The sequence below is a fragment of the Eurytemora carolleeae genome, unplaced genomic scaffold, assembly GCF_000591075.1.
Source record: "Eurytemora carolleeae unplaced genomic scaffold, Eaff_2.0 scaffold503, whole genome shotgun sequence".
In the NCBI taxonomy this organism is placed as follows: Eukaryota; Metazoa; Arthropoda; class Copepoda; order Calanoida; family Temoridae; genus Eurytemora; species Eurytemora carolleeae.
The window spans coordinates 111,660-135,443 of NW_019396393.1; the positions used below are offsets into that span (position 1 = coordinate 111,660).

Consider the following 23,784-nt stretch of genomic DNA (forward strand, 5'->3'; position numbering starts at 1 on the left):
TTGTTCAATTGAAGACTGACATCTATAACTTTACAAAACTTAAGTAAAAAAGTTAAAAAATATAAGACTTGTCATGTTCATTAAAAATCTGAAACGTGGAGGGGGGGGGGGGGCGCTTTTTTCGGCCGAATCCCAAACAATTTTTTTTCTTTTAAACATTTAGTTTATCCATTCCTCCAAATATTAGAAAATGAACTGAAAAACTTTAGCTTACGATTTTTATGAACTATAATAATAAGATACCGCTCTTGGAAATAGCTTAAGTAAGGATTAATATTTAGGCTTTTTTCAAACCGTGGGTTAACTATTAGTTTTCAGGGAGCCGTTTGTTAATAGCCGCTAATTTTCAAAAACTTTACGTTTCGTTAACTATACGTTGCCCAGCCCAAGTTCAAACTAAAAAATTGCTGAAAAATCATAGGTTTTGTTTTATTTGTATTTTTGCGTATTCATTTTTAAAACTGTTTATTTCATGGAACCTTAATTTTCTGATTGAGCAGAATAAAATAATTTTACTACCCTGAGAACCAAATAGTGTTAGTTGTATACAATTTTCTCCTCACCATGTTGACCCCTCCGTTATGAAAGAAACATTTTATATATGTATTTCACTTTAGCATGGCTCCTGGCTTTGATCGATCAGATAATCTACAAGACTCTACTAAATAAAATCCATTGATTTTACCGACTTTATGCTAGTATTATAGATGCATAAATACTCTAGTATACACTTCATATATACAGGATCAAATATCAACTTCATTATGTTAGATCAGGCCTCTAGTTGTAAACTGTAAAACAATAATACAAAACTATCATGTCATACTCAGTACCATGGTGTCTTAAATATACATATCGTTTTAGAAACAGTTTTATAAGATTAACAATTATGTTTTCTACAGCTAGTGAACTGTTGTATTAGAAAGCACTGTTCTAAAACCTCCATGAGCTTGATAGCCACAGTAAAAACATTTTTTGAAGCTATTAAGTGCTTCACAAGATATGAAACCGCAAAAGCATATTTTCGCAAGCTATCGTTAGAAAAGATCGGAATTTTTGTGACTTCTGATTTCTTTAGGTTTCAATTGTCGTCATTAAAAATATTCAAAAAGAAATAAACTAAATCTGTCGACAGGGGCGGATTCAGGGGGGCGGCAGGACCTTCGCAACCCCCTGAGATTTCAGAATAGCTTCTCACAAGCACTTAAGGGAAAGAAAACAAAGTGCAAAACAGGAAAAATATCTATTTAAAAAAAATTTCGCCTACGGCACGTTTTATTTGTTCCTAAATCTGGTTTTTTTTTGTTCTGAAATAAATCTAGAACCCCTATCACTTAAATTCTGTATCCACCCCTGCAGTCTGTCGATCCATATAAGAAGTTTACTACTTTTAAAGGGATTTTAACTATACAAAAGTCTTAGCCTCAGGTTATACCAGACGTTCATATCAAAAAGATATATTCAAATGCGCGACGGTTTTTACTTTTAACAATTGTTATACATATTTTACCTTAGAATTATTTATCTGCTCCGGCCTTTTCTTTGGATCCTTCCCTTCAGCAACCTCCGATATATCTTGGTTAAAAACACCGGACACTGCCTCCAAAATCTCTTGGTTGGATACTCCGTATATTACCTCCGATAATTCCTGATTTGAGAACCCAGATATATCCGGAGTGCTTCGATCTAGGCTAATTTCTCTGGTTATTGGTCCCACAGGACGGAACTCCTCGGTATCGACTCCGGAACCTAGAAGATCATTTTAAATATAAAAAATTAACTTTTACTAAGTTTGATAACTTTAATGACCCTTTGTTATCAAAAGTGCCGTTAACATTAAGTGCTTTAATTATACATTAAATCTTTGTCAAAGAATATCTTAGATAGCAGCACACACAAATTGCTTGAAAAAAAACACCATGGTAGCAAACTGTGAATTTCAGGTAAACTTATTTATTCTTTCTTTGATAAAGATTAAAACTGTCAGCGTTAACGACACCCTTGAAATGAACTTTTTCTAATATGCTTTACCTTCGTTCCGACAAATTTGTCTGGAAAGTGGAGATATTCCATGAATCTTAAAGTCGCCTTCTTCTATTATCACCACTTTGTGAATATCGTCTTTTCCATCCCGCGGCAGTAGTTCTACGTCTGCCAACGATTTTTCTTCTTGATTCTTCGATATTCTGCCGTCTGAAGAAAAGACAATAAGACAATTCAATTAAATCTAAAATTAAACAAATCCTCTAAACGAATTTAAGGAGGGGAGGAAGGCCAGCCACAACAATTTCTAGTCCGAGCCACATTCTCCTCAACTTTCTCGTCCGAGCCATCTCTAAATCCCCGTCCTTCCAATATTATTTTTTAAAAGTGTTTAGTCCTCCAAGATGAAACAATTTAAGAATCGGGCCACGTTAGGGCATAAATGAAATATTGAATATTAGTAAATCGAACAAAAATAGATTCAATTGAATTAAAATTTTTCGAGTTCTGTGTCCTTAAAATGTTCACCTTTTTTACACGCATTTTCAGATATTCTTGGTGTAGAATGCCGCAAATAATTCCGAGATTATAGAACTTCAATCTTTTTTCTTAATTAAAGTGAAAACCATAGATTCCGGGTGATTCCACGGGGAAAAATGATAGGCATCTGGCATAGGTATGCCAAATAGTTTGCAATTTATTTTATATTTCATATCGAGAAAATGAGGAGAATGTGGCTCGGACGAGAAGTTGTGGCTGGCCATCCTCCCCTCATTTAAGAGGATATGGGATTAGGGGACGGGCAGAGAAATAAGGATGGTTAGATGGAGAGTATCCATATTGGATAATGACACAGAAAATGGAAACCAGGAATGAAATGGAAAGAGGAACAAAATGAGGGTCACAAAGATACACGGTATCCCGTTGAAGAAATTTTAATATGACAAGTTTGGGGTTTTTAAATTATTGTCTTCTATCTTAACATCTTAAAAAATAGCAGATATTTAAAATCTAGATAATTGATTTAATATGGGGGGGGGGATATTCTTAATACATCAGTCATTTCAAAAGGTAAAAAACAGGTAGCTCTGACATCGCTTTTGTTCGCTACTAATCTTACTTCTATCTGTAGCGTTTATAAGGAGAAAATTGTTAACACGACTTTTACTTAAGAAAGTAGCGTCCATACAAATTCAATAAGTTGCAATATACGACTCGTATGGTAAAATAATTAATTTAATTTTTAAACAAATCATTCAGATATTACAACCTTAAGTCATCGATTATTTTTGGAAGCATTCGAATATAGTTATTATTATTTCATAATATTTGTTTTATATACAATGCACTTAACACAAATTTTATTCCGCTATATAGGTGTCTCTGCCATATATAATCATTTAAAGCTTCGAGAGTAGAGACATCTGGCGGCCAACTATTTCGGCGTTTTAAGTGCTTTAATTGTATACAAAACGAATTAAAAATATTATGAAACATTAACTATATACGAATGCGTCGAAAAATATCGATGACTTTAGGTTGTAATATCTGAATGATTTGTTTGAAATTAAAGATTTTTTACGATTACAGTAGAATATTGCAACTTTCTGAATTTGTATTAACGCATACGTTCTTCAGTATAAGTCGTTTTTAACTATTTTCTCAACAACAACAGATAGAAGTAAGAATGGTAGCGATCAAAAGCGATTATTTTTCGCCGTCATCCTATACCCCCTTTCATTTTTTGCGAACACTTCCTTTAATTCTCATGTTTACTGGGAAACACTGTACAAGATTTCAGTTCAGATATCAATATAAAATTCGAAGCTATCATATATTTGCATTATCATTATTCTTACCTATATCTGAGTAGAAACCACTAGATTCCATATCGGTAGATAAAGAAACACTAAAATAATTTTAGAAATATTTTAAATAATTTCCAAAATGAAACTTTTCCCCCTTCGTAAACAGGACATTTAATGCTTAGATTACAGAGATTGTAAGCTTGAATTTCTACAGATTTAACATTTAACATTATATGTAGATTTAAATTTTTTAAGGGAGATGAGTTCGCTTTCCAGCTTCTATCATCTTTAAAATTTCATAATTTTTAATTACAATCTTCAAAAAAGGATTGAGGGTCGAATAATGCAAAATTTAAATAAATTAAAAATAGCCTTGTAAAATATCATTTGCGCCGTGCAAAGTTTTGATTGGTTGTGGGGGTATAAAAACATTTTTTACCTAGCAACCAGCGAATGTATTTCTCCCGTAGAGTATTGGGAATCAAACAAAGAATTCTTCCTGTAAAAAAATTCAATTTTATTATTATATGTTTAAAGAATCAAATAAATTTTATTATTATATGTTTAAAGAATCAAATAAATTTTATTATTATATGTTTAAAGAATCAAATAAATTTTATTATTATATGTTTAAAGAATCAAATAAATTTTATTATTATATGTTTAAAGAATCAAATAAATTTTGAATTTGCTGACCTGTCAAAAACCTTAAAATATTTCAGTTTTTAACGCAATATGGTTAAATTGATTAATCCTTTACGACAAAATATGATATTTTCTACCTAAAAATATGATATTTTCTACCTAAATATGATATTTTCTACCTAAATATGATATTTTCTACCTAAAAATAAGGAAGTTTTAAAATCTAACATCTACTAATGCCCTCCATTGCAAAAAATTACTAGAAAGTATATGTATCCGTCTACAGTGAGAACTCTCGAATAAGAAGACGACTTTTAGACTCAAAGTTATGACTTTAAATAGTCTAATAAACATGAGATATTTTGCAGTGTAAGGAGACCTATTTATCCTAACTGATTTAATGTGTTATTGTAAAATTGTTTGCATGCTATAGTATGCTAAAGTATTGCTATAATGTCGTCTTCACATTTTACAGTTTTCTGGTTTTAACGATGCTATCGTTTGCACATAATTGTCCAATTGAACTAACGCACATTTGCACTAATAGTCAGCTAATCAGAAACAGGTTTGTATTACGATTGAACATTATAGTGCAAATGAACACAAATCAAGCTTTACTGTGTTCAATTGGGCTAAAATTTATTTTCCCGACAGGAATATTTTATTTTCCCGACAGGAATAATTTATTTTCCCGCCAGGAATATTTTATTTTCTCGCCAGGAATATTTAGTACAAATTATCCCTAGTGCAATTGGGCTGGAATACTGAAAATATTTGTTCAAACCAAACTAATTTTTTTCTGTAATTTTAAGTGCAATTGAACGTGTTAGCAACAAAAAATTTGTTTAAACGGACTATAAATGTTTTTATTTTTAAATATTATTAGTGCAATTGAACATTAGTGCAAATAGACATTTCCAACCAAAACCTTGTTTAAACGGAATATAATTGTTTTTATCATTTTAATTACAATTTGAGGGCAACATGGTGGATTTTTGAATTTTAGTTCGACTGAACTTTTTTAGTTCCTTTGCACCAAAATATGTTCAACTAACTTCGTTTTTACCCACACTTTTAGCTTTAGCACAATTGAACATTTTTTGTTCATTCCTACTAAAATATGATCAATGAAGCTATTCAATGAAATGAGCCGAATTTAAAAAGATAATTCTTCACGTGCTCAAAAAATCTTCCACGCGGATGTTAGTTTGATTGAACAATTAAGTTTCATTAGTACGAATGTACGTTAGTCCGATGAGTGCAAACGATTTTTCACCGTTTTAACTATACCCTTACCCCTGGCTATAGGTTGAGTCGAGGAGTGGATCTGAAGACATCTGTAGTTTTTCTAGAAGTCGGTTAAAAGGTCGCAATCTGAACAAAATACGTTCAAAATAAACCTTAAAAATACGTTAATGGATTGATAACGCAATATTAAAATTTACAATACTAAGTGTCATTTACTGCTTAATTCGGTGGCATTCTGTTTACAGAGTTTACAGTAATCTCTTCTCCAAAAAGGGGTAAAATAAAAAATGTCATCCTTGAAGAGATTTTAAGCCAAGCAACCAAAGAAACCGGTCCATGTAACATTTTTCGATTTAGAAGATATATTTGGTTCAGTACCGCACCCTCTCATCATATCCATCATACATACCCTCAAAAGGTTTAATGTCCCTGCAGAAATTCAGCTTTATATCAACACCCTGTATAAATCAACTTTCTCGTGTATTTACGGAAAACTTCTCTACTGACGGGTTTCCCTTTAAAAAATTCCTTTAAAAAGTATTCCTAGGTGACCGCTTGGAGGGACAGCAATCCTATTAAATATATCACTGGATTAATTGATATTTGCTGATTTTTGATGTATGCCGACATCCCGTCCCATACCCTTCCAGGGGGAGGTACCGTCCCCCCCCCCCCACCTCCTTGTGACCGCACAGAAACCAGATCTAGTATGCTATCGATAGAATGGAGGAGAAGATGGATATTTTTGAGCTTACTGTCTTATTGGAAACAAATATAAAAAATGCCAACACTCAAAAGATGAACTAGCATAAACATTTTATGATTTTTATCACAGATATAACAACTAGGGATGTGTCTGTTCACCCTTTTGAAATCGGCTCAAGAGAATATATCTCACCATCAAATAAAGCAAATCTAAAGAAACTGCATAAGTTCTAAAAACCCTGTGTTAGTTTCAAAGCAATGTGCGAAAATCTATCAAGCCTTGCAGTGATGTCATCATACCACATTTTTAGAAAACGAAAAACACTAGACTGGGAACATGAAACTCCATTTCTGAAAACCACCTCTGAATAACTAAACTATACTCAATACACATGCTAAAAGTCTTGTATGGCACCTGTTTTTTGGCAAACCCTGTCAATCATAATATGCGATATCCAGAGAAAAGAGTACTAGTATTAGATTGTTAACTTTTATATTGTTTAATGAAATTTTGCTTTCGACAAATATAAATGATGAATAAAATAATAGAAAGATATAATTAACACATATTTACTTTTACAATATTCTAAATCACTCAAATCAACCAAAAGTTTTAAATACTGAAACGGAATTTACCTAATTTCCTAGGAAATTGACAAAAATATAAAAAAAAAATAATCCTTTTCTTGATTTGACTAGTTAAAGTTAACCTAGTTACTAAAATATAATTCATTTACAACCGTTCAATTAATTACCGAGCCTCAAAACATTTAACAAACTATTTCAAACCAAGATTTTTGTAAAAATTTTAAAATAATAAATAATTTGATCCACCCTAAAAATAATTTGAAATAAAGTCAGAAATGGTAAATAATGTTTACTGTTTTGTTTTTATGTTTCGTTTATTATCAAATATCATGAAAATTCAAAGGAATGGTAAAACTTGAAGTTTCTTGTCAGAATCGAGTTTTATCACGATACAAAGTAATCTTTTCAGGATTAATCCGTATTTTCTCTGTTACTTAACTTAATTCTAAACCCATCACAAATGCTTAACCTGGGTTTCATGATTTTATCTTAACCTCAGCAAATCGTGAACTTTTATTATCTATCACATCCAAACAGTAGTTGAAACATGGCATAAAGGTCAGAACTTTTGTAATGATATTCAGACTAAATTAATCCGTGTTTTGTGTGGTCTGAGAGATTTAGATCTGCTTTCGGTCAATCGAGATCGCAAAAACACAAGTCTGCTGTTCTAAACGGATTAAGTATAATAACTTCCGATTAAAAGTTTCCACTGTAGAGTTATGCGATTGAAGAATGAAGATTACTCCTTTTTTTATTCAAAAATTTCAATCTCAGTTTTTTTCTTCGTAAAAGAAATCACATGTTGGAATCCACGTCCCCATTCACAAAAAGCTAAAATATTTTATGAGATTATGGAAGAGCTTTTCATAAACGATAAAAATAATTGTTCACAAAAAAAACTATGAGACAACATAAAATTATTTTTTTTAAACTAACATGACAACCCTTTGACAACTTGATCGACAAATTTTTTACCTTCTTCTGGTCTCAGGAGTTAAAGGAATATTAATATCTTCTTTAAGCTTCACATCATCTTCTTTAACTTGCCCAGGTTCTAGTGCTACATCTTCCTTTACTATACAAGGACCTCGTGCTAAATCTCCCTTTACTAGACAAGGACCTAGTGCTACATCCTCCTTTAATGGACCAGGTTCTTGTGCTAATTCTTCCTTTAGAAGAGCAGGGTCCACTGCTACTTCATCCTTTAATGAACCATGATTCACTGCTACTTCTTTCTTCAGAGGACCAAGTTCCAGTGCTACTTCTTCATTTGGTGTTCTAAGATTAAGTGCTACTTTTTTCGTTATTTTGCCAGAGTCTAACACAACATCTTTCTTCAGTGGACCAGGAACCAGTGCTAAATCTTTCTCTAGTAGACCAGGGGCAACTGCTACATCTCCCTTCAAAGGACCAGGGTCTAGTGCTTCATATTCATTTAGTGGACCAGGGTCTAGTGCTCCATCTTCCTGAAGTCGACCAGGTGGACCAAGTTCCAGTGCTAACTCTTCCTTTAGTGGACCAGGTTCCAGAGATACTTCTTTATTTAATGGACCAGGATCTAGTTCTACATCTTCCTTTAGTTGACAAGGTTCTATGACTACATCTTCATTTACTGTACATACGTCCTGTATTATACCTTCAGTTGAATACCCGGTATATGTAGCTTGACACTCACTGTCAGTATTTAATCCTGGGGTTGTCTTTTCATTTCTTAAAACACTGTAAACATTAATATTACTAGAATTAAATTCACAATTGTACAACTTTTCTTGGTCTAGTACAGGCGTACACTGTACAGCATGAATAGTACTATCACTGTTTACATGAGGGTTACATGCACCCTGATGTTCTATATCTATACTAGAACTAGAGTAGAAACCAACGGCCTCCATAGACTTTACGGCCTCCACTATACCATAGAGGCTGGTGGGTTTAGTAGCCGTCACGTCATTAATATCAGACTCTATCCCATAGAGTCCAGCGGTATCAGACTCCTCACTGCATTTCCTGACTGGCTGGTACAGGTTGGCGGTTTCGGTCTGTGATATGTTTTGGTTCCAAGGTAGAGGATCAGGTGTGATATAAAGATTAGAGGCACTATTTTCCTTATCAGAGAGGTTTGTGGGTTCATTCAAACTATTTCCAGGATTGTTGTGAAAGACACTTATATCATGTTCACCAAGTTTTAAGGCTTTAGCAGGAACAACATTTTCACTAAACAAAAAAAATTGTTAAAAGGTTATAGGCAAAAAAGAAAATAAGTATGGATAAATGACGATTTTGCTAAATATTCAATAATCAAAATTTATACCCTATACATGCGTCTAGATCTTTGTTGGTCAAAGCACACTCTCCTATAAATAAAAAGATTATACTTTTATAATGGAAAAAAACAAATACAATAGGAAATACAATAAGTAAAAAGTTTATCAAAGTACATTTTCTACAGAAAATAAATATCAATTAATCATTGAAAATATTGTATACACTATACATAGTTAAACAGACTATCAACCGTGTTTAAATTATTCTCTATTTAAAGACCACCATTTCAAAATGTAGTAAAAAATGTCATATTTTCATAATTTTTACTTAAAAATGCGAAAATTAGAAGGCTGATGCTTGAAACGAAGGATCATTTAAGATATAGGTTTTACTTCTAGACTGTTATTGATCTTCGACTTGTTCATAGATTTTATGACAAAGTTTCATTGATTTCTCAGTGCAGTGAATAGTATTTAAGAGATTGATTAAAATGCCTTGCGAAGTTATTTGAAAACTCTGATGAAAAATTCATTACTTATTTGATGTTTGAAAACTACTGAATAATCTAAAAATATTTAAATAACTATGTATTAATTCATAGAACAGAAAAAAGCTTTTTTATTTAGAAAGCGAACCTCGTCCTCAAAGGAAAAATGTTTCACACATTTACACAAACTATCTATTTTCAAATTTAATATTGTTTCGTTAGATGAAGAATGTTTAACTTAATTACTGATCCAATAACTAGTGCTTTCCATTATCAAATAATTTGAGCAATAATAATTATTGGGAAATCCAGGAAGCCCTGATATAAATTAGAAACCAATAATATCATTGTTTCACCTTTGTGGGTTTCTCCGGGTTGAAGGAACAATCTAGAAGATTCTTCTAGGTCTTGTGGGATTTGATCTTGAGGTTGTAGGATTAGTTCAAAGGATTCCTCGAGGGGTTGAAGGATTTGATCCAAGGAATCATCACCCTCTTGCAGGATTGTAGCCATGGATCTTTTTTGCTTTGGAAAGGCCATTTCATAGAATTCATCGTTGCCTTGTGGGATTTGTTCTTGATCTTTGAGGTCTTCTTTGCATTCATATCCTTGCTCCGAAGAGTCTTCTTGGTTTTTACATGTGGAGTCTATTTTTGGTTTGACAAGACTTTTTGCAAACTTCTTGCTGTCTTGTAGAAATCGATTTGGGGAGTCTTCTTGGGGTTGAAGTTTTCTTTTAGAAGACTCATTTTGATGCTTTAAGATTGTATCTGAGGCTTCTTCTAGGGATTGAATGACTAAATTGGATCCTTCATCTAAAGACTCAAGGGAAACTTTTGGAGACTTTTCTACGGATTTGTAAATTGAATCGGTCACAGATTCCTTTCTATTCTTCTTCTTATTAGATCTCGTTCTAGACCTGAGTAAGGATTGAGTTCTCTGAAACAGGATCTTAGAAAGGAAATCTGACTCAGGGGGTGTGTGATAGGATTCAAAGGAGTCATCTAGGAGAGGTGAAGGAGTTGAATATATCTCAATTGTTTGGTCCAATCTGAACAAAAATATATAATTAAGAACAGACATTTAATTATATAAAACATTTTCATATATTTTTTACATGAAATGCTTAACTTTAAAAGGAAAAGAAATTTTTGGTTAAAGCAACTAAAATTCTTCATTTGACCTCTGGTAACGTAGTTTTTCTTGTCGCTTAAATACATTTGGGCGAAAATTTCCTTTACTTCATTTTAATTTTTAACAAAAAAATCTCTAAAGAGTTAAAATAAATATACCTATTTTCGAAGCATGATTGAATGGGACTTGAACCTAGTGCTTCAATTTCTTCTAATTTAGACGAATCAAGACAAAAACGTCCTCGCTCTTGGCTCCCACTACGTTCGTTACTGCTGGGACGGATTTGATGATCGTTTCTTTTCCCCTGAAATCCATCAAATCGTAATTCTTCACTTTCCCTCAACCAGTCCGTTCCTCTTCCAGGTAATCCAATATTTTTCTTCAATTCACTTTCATTCTTCCAACCATACTTATTCACTCTTCCTTGAAAGGGTTCAAACTTCTCCATATCCTCTAGTTCATCTAGAGTAGTGTTCAGCCTATTCTTCGTCTTACCCATGTATGTTGAAGTAAGTTCTAGTTCATCTAGATCTAGAGTAGTGTTCAGCCTATTCTTTGTCTTACCCTTGTATGTTGAAGTAAGTTCTAGTTCATCTAGATCTAGAGTAGTGTTCAGTCTACTCCTGGTCTTATCCGTGTATGTTGAAGGAAGTTCTTTTTCATCTAGATCTAGAGTATTGTTTAGTCTACTCATGGGCTTAACCTTGTATGTTGAGATAAGTTCTATCTCATCTAGATCCATTGTTATATTTAGCTTGCTCCTAGTTTCATCCTTGTGTTCTAGTTTTAGTTCTAATTCATCTAGATCCAGGGTTCTATTCATCTTACTCTTGGTCTTATCTATGCTAAAGGTTTTGTTGAGCATTGTGATAGAGGTGGTGGATAAGGAGGAGGAGGAGACTGCCGGATTACATCTTAAAATATAAAATAATTATGATGTTATTTTAGCAGTTTCCCAGTCACGGGATTTTAGGTCAAGGATTCTAAAATGGAGCATAGATAAAAATTCTAAAATGTGTGTTTCCTCTTCCCCCTCTCTCTCCTAAAGTACCTCGCATAATGCAAATCCTTAATAATACAAGTATGTTACAGATTCCCCAACCTTTCTCCCTTGAATTATCTTGCATATTCCCCCCTTCCCTCCCTTTAATTACCTTCTATTGTCTGTATGTGTCTGTGAATTCAAATCATCCCAGGATAGATCTTTGACTAAACTAGAGACAGAAACCAAACTCTGGGACATCGAGTCAATAGAAAACTCCTGGAAGAGATTATTTTAAATATGAATCAATTCCCCAAATATATAGCAATTTGAGAAATTTCCAAAACCTTAAAAATATACAAAACTCATATACCTAAAGGAATTTGGGAAATTTCACAAATACCTGGGTATCTGGAAAATTTCCCAAATGCCTGGGTATCCGGGAAATTTCCCAAATGCCTAGATTTATTGGGAAATTTGCCAAATGACTGGGTATCTGGGAAAACAAAATGCCTAAGTATCTTTGAAATTTACAAAATTCCTGGTCATCTGGGAAATTCCCAAATGCCAGGGTATCTGGAAAAATTCCCAAATGCATGGGAATCCGGGAAATTTCCCAAATGCCTTGTTTTTGGGAAATTTCCCAAGAATCCCGTCATTTGAGAATTAAAAAATCCTAAAAATATACCACCCTCAAATACCTAAAGGAATTTGGGAAATTTCTTAAATCTGGGAAATATATTTCTAAGATTTCTGAAATGACTGGATATTTAAGGAATTTTTCCCAGATACCCAGACTTTTGGGAAATTTTCAAGATAACCCGATATTTAGGAAATTTCCAAATTACCCAGACATTTGGGGAAATTTCCAAATACCTATTTTAATAAAAAATGTAAATACTGTCGTGTCATGAAATCCCGTCATTCATTGTAAAGAAATATGATACTTGTAAGTGATAGCATACCATTTTTTATTCAAGCAGACAATTTAAAAAGATCTTTAATTTCTAAATTAGAAGAAAACACTTAATGTCTTCATTCAATAAGACCCAATGAGACCCATAAACTGTGGACTATGAAGACAAGCTTGCTTATTGGGCTGTTTCAGATCATACCTTGAGTCTAATCTAATCTACCCATTCCAGTTTAATTGGTTTAATGGTTTAATATTTTAAAATAGTTCTGATTTTTTCTTTCAATATTTACCTTCATCTGGCCTGGACTGAGGATACCCAAACTATCCTCCATATCACCTGAGGACCGTTTACTCCCCTGAGAGGTCTCTGATCTTTGATCAGATAAATCTGATCTGAGGTCACAAGAGGTCACTATATCCGGAGAGTTTATAGAGTTCAAAGAGTCCAATGTAAAGGTTTTGTTTAGTTCAGTGCTGATGGGAACACCTAAGATCAGATTAATAGAAAATGGTTTTTGCTTAATTTAATGTACTAAAAAGTAAGCAATTTTAAATAATAAAAAAATAAATAATTCTCAAAATTCAATAAAATACAATGTACTAAATTTGTCATAAGCAAAAACCGACTTTTAATTATATAAACTGAAACATCTACAGGTAACCCCTTAAAAAGTAAATGTTTAAGAAGACTGCACAAAATCTATTTGGTCAAATTTCTTAAATTCGGGGTTTTCTGCAGCTGAACCTTGATTTCTTTGCTGCATCGATTATCAGTATTTGATTTTATTTATATATTTCACAAAAGACAAAACCTAACCATATCCGTAATATCACTTATAAACTGAAAACTCAACTAAATAGCACTAAACTAATGGGTTATTTCCTGATTAGTACCATCTTGCCCCCCCCCTCCCCATTTTAAATGTACACGGTTGCATAATTGTTATATTCTATCTAAGTATCTTAACCTAACCTAACTTGTAATAGATTGTATAGATGACAAAGTACATAATACATAGAGGGGGGGGGGGCACAATTGTTCTTGAGATTGAATATTTGTAACTAAATGAAACTACCTAGATCTGAGGGTCGCCAGGCTGTTGGCTGCAAACTTCTATTCCGCATAGAAACTGAAGAAAAAAAATCACAGATTTTGTTGTCGTTAAATAATTGAGAATTTTTGTTAATCAAAAAATATAAAAGCATAGAAGTAAGATAGTTTTATTAACTTTTATTCCCCAGGTTTTATTGCTTTTCATTTTATTTTTATTCCTCTAAAAATCTTAAAAAAGATAAAATAAGAAATGGAAAATATTAAAGATTAAGCCTTAATGTAATAAAAAAGGCAAAATAAAGATTATATATTTATTTCAAAATAAAAAAAATATATAAGTTAAAATTTGCTTAAAAGATTTTTGTACAAAAGAAGATTTTAAAATATTTTTTTTCACCAATTTCCTACTTACTTCTTAATCTAACGATTCTTTACCTGTATTAGTGGTTGCTGTCTTCTGCCTGCGCGTAACAGCTGGTTGTTGCTGCTGTTGCTTCTGTCCAGTAGTAGGTTGATGTTGTTGCTTAAGCCCAGCAGGTGGATTCTTTCGCTGCAGCCTAGCTGACCCTTGCATTCTTCAGTAAAAATAATTAAATAATAATGATGAAATAATAAATAAGTTGTTTTCACAACATTTAACAATTCTGAGGCCGAATTTAAAGAATTTGAGCCGCGGCTTAAATCCGCCAAAACCCGGTTTAAATTAAGCGCCGGCTAAAATCTTGAAACATTTGATACAATTTTAAGTGGAACAAACCATATTTAAGCCTCGGCTTAAATTTAAGCTGCCGCTCAAATTCTTTAAATTCGGCCTCAGGATTATCAACTGAAGATTTCACAAAGCTGAGATCATCTCTAAAAAATGATTAAACTCACTTAGTGAAGAAAGTTGATATTCAGATACATCAAATATGATACAAACGACAATAAAATACTGAATGATACAATAAATGGTACAAATAAATTCTAGTAATTAATGATACAATAAATACTAGTATATAAATATAAGCACTAAATGTTACATGAACAATAACAGTGCATGATTTAACAAAATTTAAATACCAAATGATACATAAAGTAAAATAATTATTAGTAACGCAAGATAAAATGAAAAAAGTACTGAATGATACGCTATGATATTTGTTCAAAGTTTATGAAATGTAGTGGTTATTCTGCAGTATGCAAATACGAAATCTGCAAACTTTATCTTCATCAAATTTCTGCCAACCCAGTCAAAACTTTTACAAAGATAAATTTTGAGTTTCTTATTGTAACTTTTTTGCGAACATTTTGTGTCGGAATATAGACTTGTCATTTAGATGCATAACAAGAAAATGTTGGAAAAAAATTAATTGTTTGTTGTACATGAGTTGCTAGCCAAATAAGCTGTAAACTATAATAACGTAGAGGATCAGATTATAAGACGGTATAAGATAGTTGTATTTTCTGTTCGTAACTTTTGGACTTCATAATCATATCTCCAATGAACTCCTGGCTAATGGCTCAATTAACCGTAACCATCATTGAGTTCAAATATGGAATCAGTAGAGAATTCTAACAACAATGTACTGTACAGAATACTAGAAGAAATTGATATATAACTAGGGGTGGGGGGGGGGGTAATTTGGCAATAACCATACTTTTCTTCCTGCAACTGATTTATTTAATATTATCCTTTACACTGCCAGACCAGAGGGAGGTGGGTGAGGGGGGTGTAATATTCCCCTTGATATTATTAATATGTCTAACAAAAGAATGGTTGCAATCATATAAAAATTGAAAATATTAAAAATAGAATTATTCAGGAAATTTCTTTCTTTGTTTTCAAATTATTGGGTACTTAATTTCACCCTAGAATAATAAAAAGCAAATAGTTTTTTCTTTCTATTCTTCTGGTTAACTTCTGTATTCCATATACTTCGATATACTTCGATATACTTCTGTACACTTCTGTACACTTCTGTACACTTCTGTACACTTCTGTACACTTCTGTACACGTCTGTATACTTCGACATACTTCGACATACTTCGACATACTTCGACATACTTCGACATACTTCGACATACTTCGACATACTTCGACATACTTCGACATAATTCGACATACTTCGACATACTTCGACATTCTTCGACATACTTTGGTATACTTTGGTATACTTCGGCATACTTCTGTATACTTCTGCATACAGAATTCTGAATACTTCTGCATACTCTTTTGCATACTTCTGTATACATTTCTTTATATATTTCTGTATATATTTTTGTATATATTTCTGTTTATATTTCTGTATATATTTCTATATATATTTCTGTATATATGTATGTATATATTTCTGTATATATTTTTGTATATATTTTTGTATATTTTTCTGTATATATTTCTGTATATATTTCTGTATATTTCTGTATATTACTGTATTATTATGTAAATTTATGTATGATTATGTATGATTATGTATATTTCTGTATATTTCTGAATATTTCTGTATATTTCTGTATATTTCTGTATATTTCTGTATATTACTGTATTATTATGTATATTTATGTATGATTATGTATGATTATGTATATTTCTGTATATTTCTGAATATTTCTGAAAATTTCTGTATATTTCTGTATATTTCTGTTTATATTTCTGTATATTTCTGTATATTTCTGTATATTTCTGTATATTACTTTATTATTATGTATATTTATGTATGATTATGTATGATTATGTATATTTCTGTATATCTCTGTATATTTCTGTATATTTCTGTATATTTCTGTATATTTAGGTAAATTTCTGTATATATTTCTGTATATTTCTGTATATTTCTGTATATTTCTGCATATTTCTGTATATATTTCTGTATATTTCTGTATATATTTCTGTATATATTTCTGTATATATTTCTGTATATATTTCTGTATATATTTCTGTATATATTTCTGTATATTTCTGTATATTTCTGTATATTTCTGTATATATTTCTGTATATTTCTGTATATTTCTGTATATTTCTGTATATTTCTGTATATTTCTGTATATTTCTGTATATTTCTGTATATTTCTGTATATTTCTATATATTTCTGTATATTCCTCTTCCTTTGTATATCGGAGCATTATATACGTCCCTTACAGGATTAAGGAGGAATTTACCATGATTTAGTTAAGTATAAATATTGCCTTTAATACGCTAAACCTAGAGGCCCCTTTAGTTATTAAAAACTATCTTTCTCACATTTTTTAAGTTAAAAGATTAGCACAATTGCAAAATTAAATTTAAGTTCTTAAGTTAGATATCCTAGAGAAGATTTTTATATTTGGGTTGTTTTAAAACTTCCCCTTCCCCTAAAACACTATAATCTTTTCAAACATTAATCCAATTAATTTCTGATTAAATCGAGTTTCTGGACCCAATGTCTAAGTATGTATATTTAAGTATAAATATTTAACTATTTTCATTTTTCTATTTATTTTAATTGTATTTCTTTTAAGTATGTTCTGTTTACTGTGAACTATTTACATTGTTCACACAATAAATACATTCTGTTTACTAATGGGTAGTTAATTAGTTTTTTTTTTGTAGAAAGTAAAATAAAATGGAATAGTTTTAATGGGCAAAAGCAAGCACATTTAAAAATTTAGTCTCAATAAACTGCATCTATGTTTACGTGATGGCTTTAAAGCAAGTATTATACCCCGGTATTTGGTAAACTGTAATCACGTTCCCAGGGTATGATTTAGTACTGAATTCCTACCCTTGAGTATGGTTTAGTACTGAATACCTACCCTGGAGTATGGTTTAGTACTGAATACCTACCCTGGAGTATGGTTTAGTACTGAAAACCTACCCTATAGTATGGTTCATTACTGAATACCTACCCTGTAGTATGGTTCAGTACTGAATACCTACCCTGGAGTACGATTTGGTACTGAATACCTACCCTGGAGTATGGTTTAGTACTGAATACTTACCCTGAAGAATGGTGTAGTACTGAATACCTACCCTGGAGTATGGTTTAGTTCTGAATACCTTCCCTGGAGTATGGTTTAGTACTGAATACCTACCCTGGAGTATGGTTTAGTTCTGAATACCTTTCCTGGAATATGGTTTAGTACTGAATACCTACCCTGGAGTATGGTTTAGTACTGAATACCTACCCTGAAGTATGGTTTAGTACTGAATACCTACCCTGGAGTATGGTTTAGTACTGAATACCTACCCTGGAGTATGGTTTATTACTGAATACCTACCCTGGAGTAAGTTTGTGAACTGGAACTAGAATTCCAAAACCAGGAGGACAAGAGAAATACCTCCGACCATCCACGGATCCTCCATGTTTTCCAACTTTCCGATCCAACTCAACCCCACACCATACACCATCCTTAACAGTATATGTACATTGATGTAAACTCAACTGTACACCACTACTTGTACAAAGTAAATTCTCATTATAAACCATCATGTGCAATCACTTTGTAGTCTATATTGTACAATGCACATATATACAAGTGTTAAGTTTAAGTTTGACTGAACAGTGTACAGTGTATACTGTACGTGCTGCAGTACTGAAAATGAATTCCTTGCTCAGCATTTACTTAATACTAATCATGTACAGTGTACTGTACAGTACATGAAAATAAATACACTGTATACATTCTCATTCAAATTTGCAAGAAATGAATAAATGATTTCTATTGATTAAATCTAGCCGATTAAACGTTAATCTTGAAGTTAATTTAAAATTAGATTATTGATTTATATGAAAATATCCAATTCTTAGAGAGATTTGTAAATTCATGAAATCATTTCATTATTCTCGTAAAATGTGTGATGAGCCATTAGTTAATTCTTCATTAAAAACTAAATTTTAATTCGAAAATATTTTCTTGCATTTCCCTTTCAAGTATGAAATCATTGCATGAATGTAATCGAAGTTCTAAAACTAAGACATTGTTAAAGTTGGCTCAGATTGTAATCAGTTCGTTTATTAAATAGATTATCAAGTACAATAGGTGACACTAGATAATACATTTAGTACAGTTTGTACAGCTGTATATGTATATACGTCACTGGGGACATTTTAATCTCAGTGTCAGACAAAATATTATATAATGTTGATGCTAGCGTACAATTGGCGCAATTTTATTTGACCTTTTTCTTTAATATACTGCTTCTTTTCATTTTCAACCAAATGACACCACGCATATTTGCTTCAAAAATTCCATTGATACCTATTGTACTTGATAATCTGTTTGCTTGTCTATAAAATAAACGTTCGTACTTCAGCAGTAAAGAACTAACCTTAAAATGTACTGCTCCGATATATTTAATGATTCCTGTCTCGAACCCCTTGACATTAACCCTATCTCCGACCTTGAACCCTCTCCCGCTCTCAGGTCTAACCGGAGCATCCGTCCTTGTTCCGGGCCCTGGTCTGAATTTTGTGGATGTGTTTTCCATGATGGGACAGGTTTCTGCAAGCTCCCAACACTCTCTAAAGTTCAAGTCATCAGTTCTAGAACATCTTGAAAGAGAATATAAAATACAAGGCTATTATGGCACTTCTCGTCCCATTTTTCTAGTAACACAAATAGCTACTAAATTTGGTTTTCAAGATATTTTCTTTGAACATCAATTTACTTTAAGTAGATTTCTTAATTATTTGAGCGTCGACATTTTTTAGGCAAAATATCTAACTTTCGACCATGGTGATAAAAAAGTTATTCTGACCGGCCACAAGAAACAAACAAAGCAGATTTACATGTAGAATGGAAAAAATTGAATTTTGACCAAAAATTGGAATTTTGACCATAAATTGGAATTCCGAAGAAAAAAATCGAATTTATTTAACCTCTGTTACCCCAATACAAGGATTTCCTCAAAAAACATCAGTCAATTTGGTTCAGCCGTTTAGCACGTTTATTTGTATATATGCAAAGAGCTTTATTAAACATATGAGTTCCGACAAGCTTTTTATATCCATTCACGGCGTTTAAATCAAGGGAAAATAAAAATAGTTTTTCCATAGCCCTGTGTCTAAAAAAGTGTATTTTTACTTTCTGTTATCTATTTTTCGTTATCGGGCTGCTCATTATAATGCATTATTTATTCTGTATCAGAAAAATTCGCAATAAAGGCTCTTTTCATTCTTTCTTTCTTTAAAAATATTAATACCTCCTCTTGGCGTAGCTATTCCATACCGGTATCCGAGATTTCTAAAATATCAAAATATTTCGATTTATTTAGACAATACTGTTAAACTAGCTGAACAATGAGTAATACACTCAGTGTAAATTTGATATCTATCCAATCTCATATTGGACATTTCACGGTTGTTCGCGGTTGTTTTGCTGACGGCTTTCCTCCACCATAGTCACAGTTAAACTAGAGTAAAATAATTTTAATTTGATCATTGGGCATAGAAATACAGCAATACTGTGGGAAAAATATTTCTATTCAAATTTTGGTCTTTGAGATTATCCTTTTATTTTATTCATTTTTTAACTCCTAAAATATGTATTTCTCAATTTGAAATATTTCTTTTAAATTCAAGTTTACGGATGAGAGATTTTAAACAAAATAATGCTTCGGCGGATTTAGTTAAACATTTCTAAATATTTTGTGATCAAAACTTTGTGTAGAGTGAGTTCAGAAACCCGGCCCTACATCCACATGAAATATACAAGTTATGGGGATCACATTTTAATATAAAATAGCATCTAAAGAAAGAGAAAAATCTCAATCAACTAGTATAGTGATACCTACTGAGAAAGCTGTAATCTGTAGGGCGTGACCGCAGCGCCCGGCCCCTTAGCATACCAAGCAGTAGCGCTCGGCCCCCTAGCCTGTCCTAGCCGCAGCGCTCGGCCTAGAAATTGTATTAACCAAAAATCGTTCTCTAGGATAGATCCAAAATAAGACCCACGTTCTTACTAAAAAATGTGTTCATACTTTTCAGAATTAATTTGAGATTTATTCCACTTTTAGTTTTATCGCTCTTTTCAATGTCATTACAGAGTGCATGTGTACTGTAAAACAGTAAAGTTAAATTTGTACAAAAATGAAATGTACTGTGTTAACTCTGTACACAACAACCTCATAAATATTCTCAATAACATAACCTTTCCTCAAATACAATCAAATACTTAGGTAGGGGCAAAGCAACTTGCAAGCTCAGGGGCGTATAAAACAAGTAAGGGCTAAAACAGGAATATTTCCTTAACCTCCTTTCGGGGGAGCTCGAAAGCCGCCCCGATAATGGCTAAAGGGATATTCATAAAGGATATTAATTGGGTGGTGTATATTTTTCGACCTACGCAAATCCGCTAGACTCTACTTCTGACCTACGCCAAATCCGTTATTATACACATCCGACCTACTAGCACGTGGTTTTACAGGGGTCCATACATATCCAAATATAACTTATAATTTTCTCGAAAAATATGCTCCCACAGTATTTTTTTTTTAACCTGCACTCATTTATGCCCCTTAACATTCTTCAATATAAGCTCAGGTTCTTTTTATTTTTGAGACAAAGACTAAGGATTTGTCTAAATTCACTGTTAATACAAGGAGAGAAAAGTTTTAGCCTTCTAAAAAGAATTCTTCATTACACAAGATGTACTGTGGGAGAGCAGAATTAACGATCTTGCACTTAACGCTTTACACCCTATAAGGCTGTCTGAGCTCGACTCTACTGAAAAAGTTATTGAAATGTTTGTGCAAGGAAATCCCAGAAAATTCTAGCTTAAAAGAGTTGGGGAATATGTAGATTGAGTAAATTCTATCTAAAAATTTCTGAAGAAATTTCGTTTATTAGTAAAAATATAATCTTAATTTTAAAAATTCAATGATGGTGATGGACCAAACCTCTGTAGAGTAAAAAAGTATATGCTAGTTCCACATTTATTGAAAATATATTTCGGTCTGGGTTGACCCTCGTCAGTTCTAACGATATAATAACCATCAAAATCGATAAAAAAAAATAAAAAAAAAATAAAAAAATGTAAAAATCACAAGAAGATAAACAAACAAAAAGATTAATCAAAATAAAAAGTTGGGCTGTCAAATGGACATAAGGGAAAATTTTTAATGATGCTGTGATTATTGATTTAGTGAGCTGTGATGGAGTTAAGTGATAAATTAATAAAGTTAAAAAGTTAGTTTTTCTAGCAGAGGAATAATTTTTAGACTCTATAAGGTTAGTAACCACCCAAAAATGTAGTCTTTTTGGTGTAAATTTTTCTCACGCGCGCACATTGTGCCCCCCTAAGCAAAAGCCCTAGTACGCCCCTGATTATACTCACACTTTCTTATTTAATACAGGGGCGTATGAGGGCATTTGTTTAGGGGGGGCACAATTTGCGCGCGTGAGAAAAAAAATTTGGGTCCCTCCCCTTTTTTGAAAAAATATTGGTACCTTTTTTTAATTTTTTTTTGCCCCTCCCCTGGCTGTTTTTTGGCCCCCCCCCCCACCTCGAATTGTTTTGTTCACCATAAAATACACCAAAAAGACTACACTAACCTTAAAGAGTCTAAAAATTATTCCTTTTTTTTTAAAAACTAACTGTTTAACTTAATAAATTTATCACTTAACTCCATCACAGCTAACTTAATCAATAACTACAGCATCATTAAAAATTATATTTTCACTAATAAACAAAATTTCTTCTGAAATTTTTAGATCGAATTTTCTCAATCTACATATTCACCAACTTTTTTTAATCTTCAATTTTCTGGGATTTGCTTGCACAAACATTTCAATGATTTTCTCAGTAGAGAGCTCAGACTCCTCAGACAGCCTTGTAGGCCGTAGGGTGTAAGGCTATAAGTGCAAGATCGTTAAGTCTGCTCTTCCGTCATAGTACATCTTGAGTAATGAAGTATTCTCTTTAGAAGGCTAAAACTTTTCTCTCCTTGTTTTAACAGTGAATTTAGACAAATCCTTAGTCTTTGTCATTATCAGATGTTACTTTTAAACGTTGTTTCCTTTTAATTTTGTATTTTCCAAGGTAACAGGTCCTCCTCCTGGAACTCCCAGGGGGGCAAGAGGACTACTGAGTACTGCCCCCCTAGGTACGCCAGTGTGCCTGTCCTAAGGAAGGGAAATGCAAGCAGATGTAATATTAAAAGAGCCTCCCCCAATGGGTGCCCCCCTCAGCCTCTCAGGGGGGGCACGCGTAGAGGGGGGCGGGGGCTCCCCCCTCGTACGCCACTACGTATTTAAATCGCTCACCAGACTTAAATTTGCCCCCTTGTTTAGAATGCCACCAAATATTTATAATCTGCACCTACATTTTATTTATTTTTATCCCCAAATGTTTTATAAATACACCAAACCTTAAGGAAAGAAGTTTTACTCCCGACAAAAAAATAACCCCCAAAGGAGGCAAAAAAATATTGCCTTTTGCCCTTTGCCTCCCCTTGCTGAATGTCTAGTTGCGCGCCTGCACAGCCTCCCCCTCCCCCTCCTATCCCCGGGTTTAAGGGGGTATTTCAGGTTCCAGGGGGCTGCTGAGCATAACATGTAAAATGAAAGTATAAAGTATAAACCTACCTTCATGATACAAGTTTACATTTTGTAATTCTTTTCTAAACTTTGCAATGGTTACTGCAGCTCATTTTAAAGCAGCATAATTTCTGCAAAAATACATTCTTCTACATGTACAGGGTGTCCCAATAAACATGGGAATTCAGTGACGAATTCAATATAATCTTTTTAAATAATTCTTTGATTTAGTATAGTGATACCTACTGAGAAAGCTGTAATCTGTAAAAATTTCGTCTGCTATGTTCACATTTTGCAGTTTGCTTATGTTTTGACTGCATACGGTTGTACTTAGTATAAAACAAGAAAATTGCAGTATACAACTAGAGTAAACTTGTCCGTCTTCTCTTTTCATCCTGCGGAGACATTATAGACACATCTTTACAGCCATTTACCGCTTTCATAAAATAAACTGTAGCAGACATAA

At 32.6% G+C, this 23,784-nt stretch overlaps 1 protein-coding gene across 1 annotated transcript in view; it reads right to left on the reverse strand.

The window, feature by feature from the left end:
• LOC111702348 (uncharacterized) overlaps positions 1-23,451 on the reverse strand; it is a 61,868-nt gene extending 38,417 nt beyond the window's left edge. Inside the window, exons 1-17 of the mRNA XM_023474003.1 lie at positions 23,367-23,451; positions 19,985-20,025; positions 19,112-19,304; positions 18,061-18,191; positions 14,254-14,393; positions 13,841-13,894; positions 13,055-13,251; positions 12,021-12,127; positions 11,025-11,780; positions 10,089-10,783; positions 9,292-9,334; positions 7,956-9,194; positions 5,733-5,810; positions 4,231-4,290; positions 3,843-3,892; positions 2,032-2,193; positions 1,511-1,749 (exon numbers count right to left, since the gene is read on the reverse strand). Of these exons, the coding sequence (XP_023329771.1) occupies positions 1,511-1,749; positions 2,032-2,193; positions 3,843-3,892; positions 4,231-4,290; positions 5,733-5,810; positions 7,956-9,194; positions 9,292-9,334; positions 10,089-10,783; positions 11,025-11,780; positions 12,021-12,127; positions 13,055-13,251; positions 13,841-13,894; positions 14,254-14,393; positions 18,061-18,191; positions 19,112-19,304; positions 19,985-20,025; positions 23,367-23,372 (4,191 nt within the window). The 5' untranslated portion in view covers positions 23,373-23,451. The remainder of the gene's footprint in view (positions 1-1,510; positions 1,750-2,031; positions 2,194-3,842; positions 3,893-4,230; positions 4,291-5,732; positions 5,811-7,955; positions 9,195-9,291; positions 9,335-10,088; positions 10,784-11,024; positions 11,781-12,020; positions 12,128-13,054; positions 13,252-13,840; positions 13,895-14,253; positions 14,394-18,060; positions 18,192-19,111; positions 19,305-19,984; positions 20,026-23,366) is intronic.
• Positions 23,452-23,784: the final 333 nt, after the last annotated feature.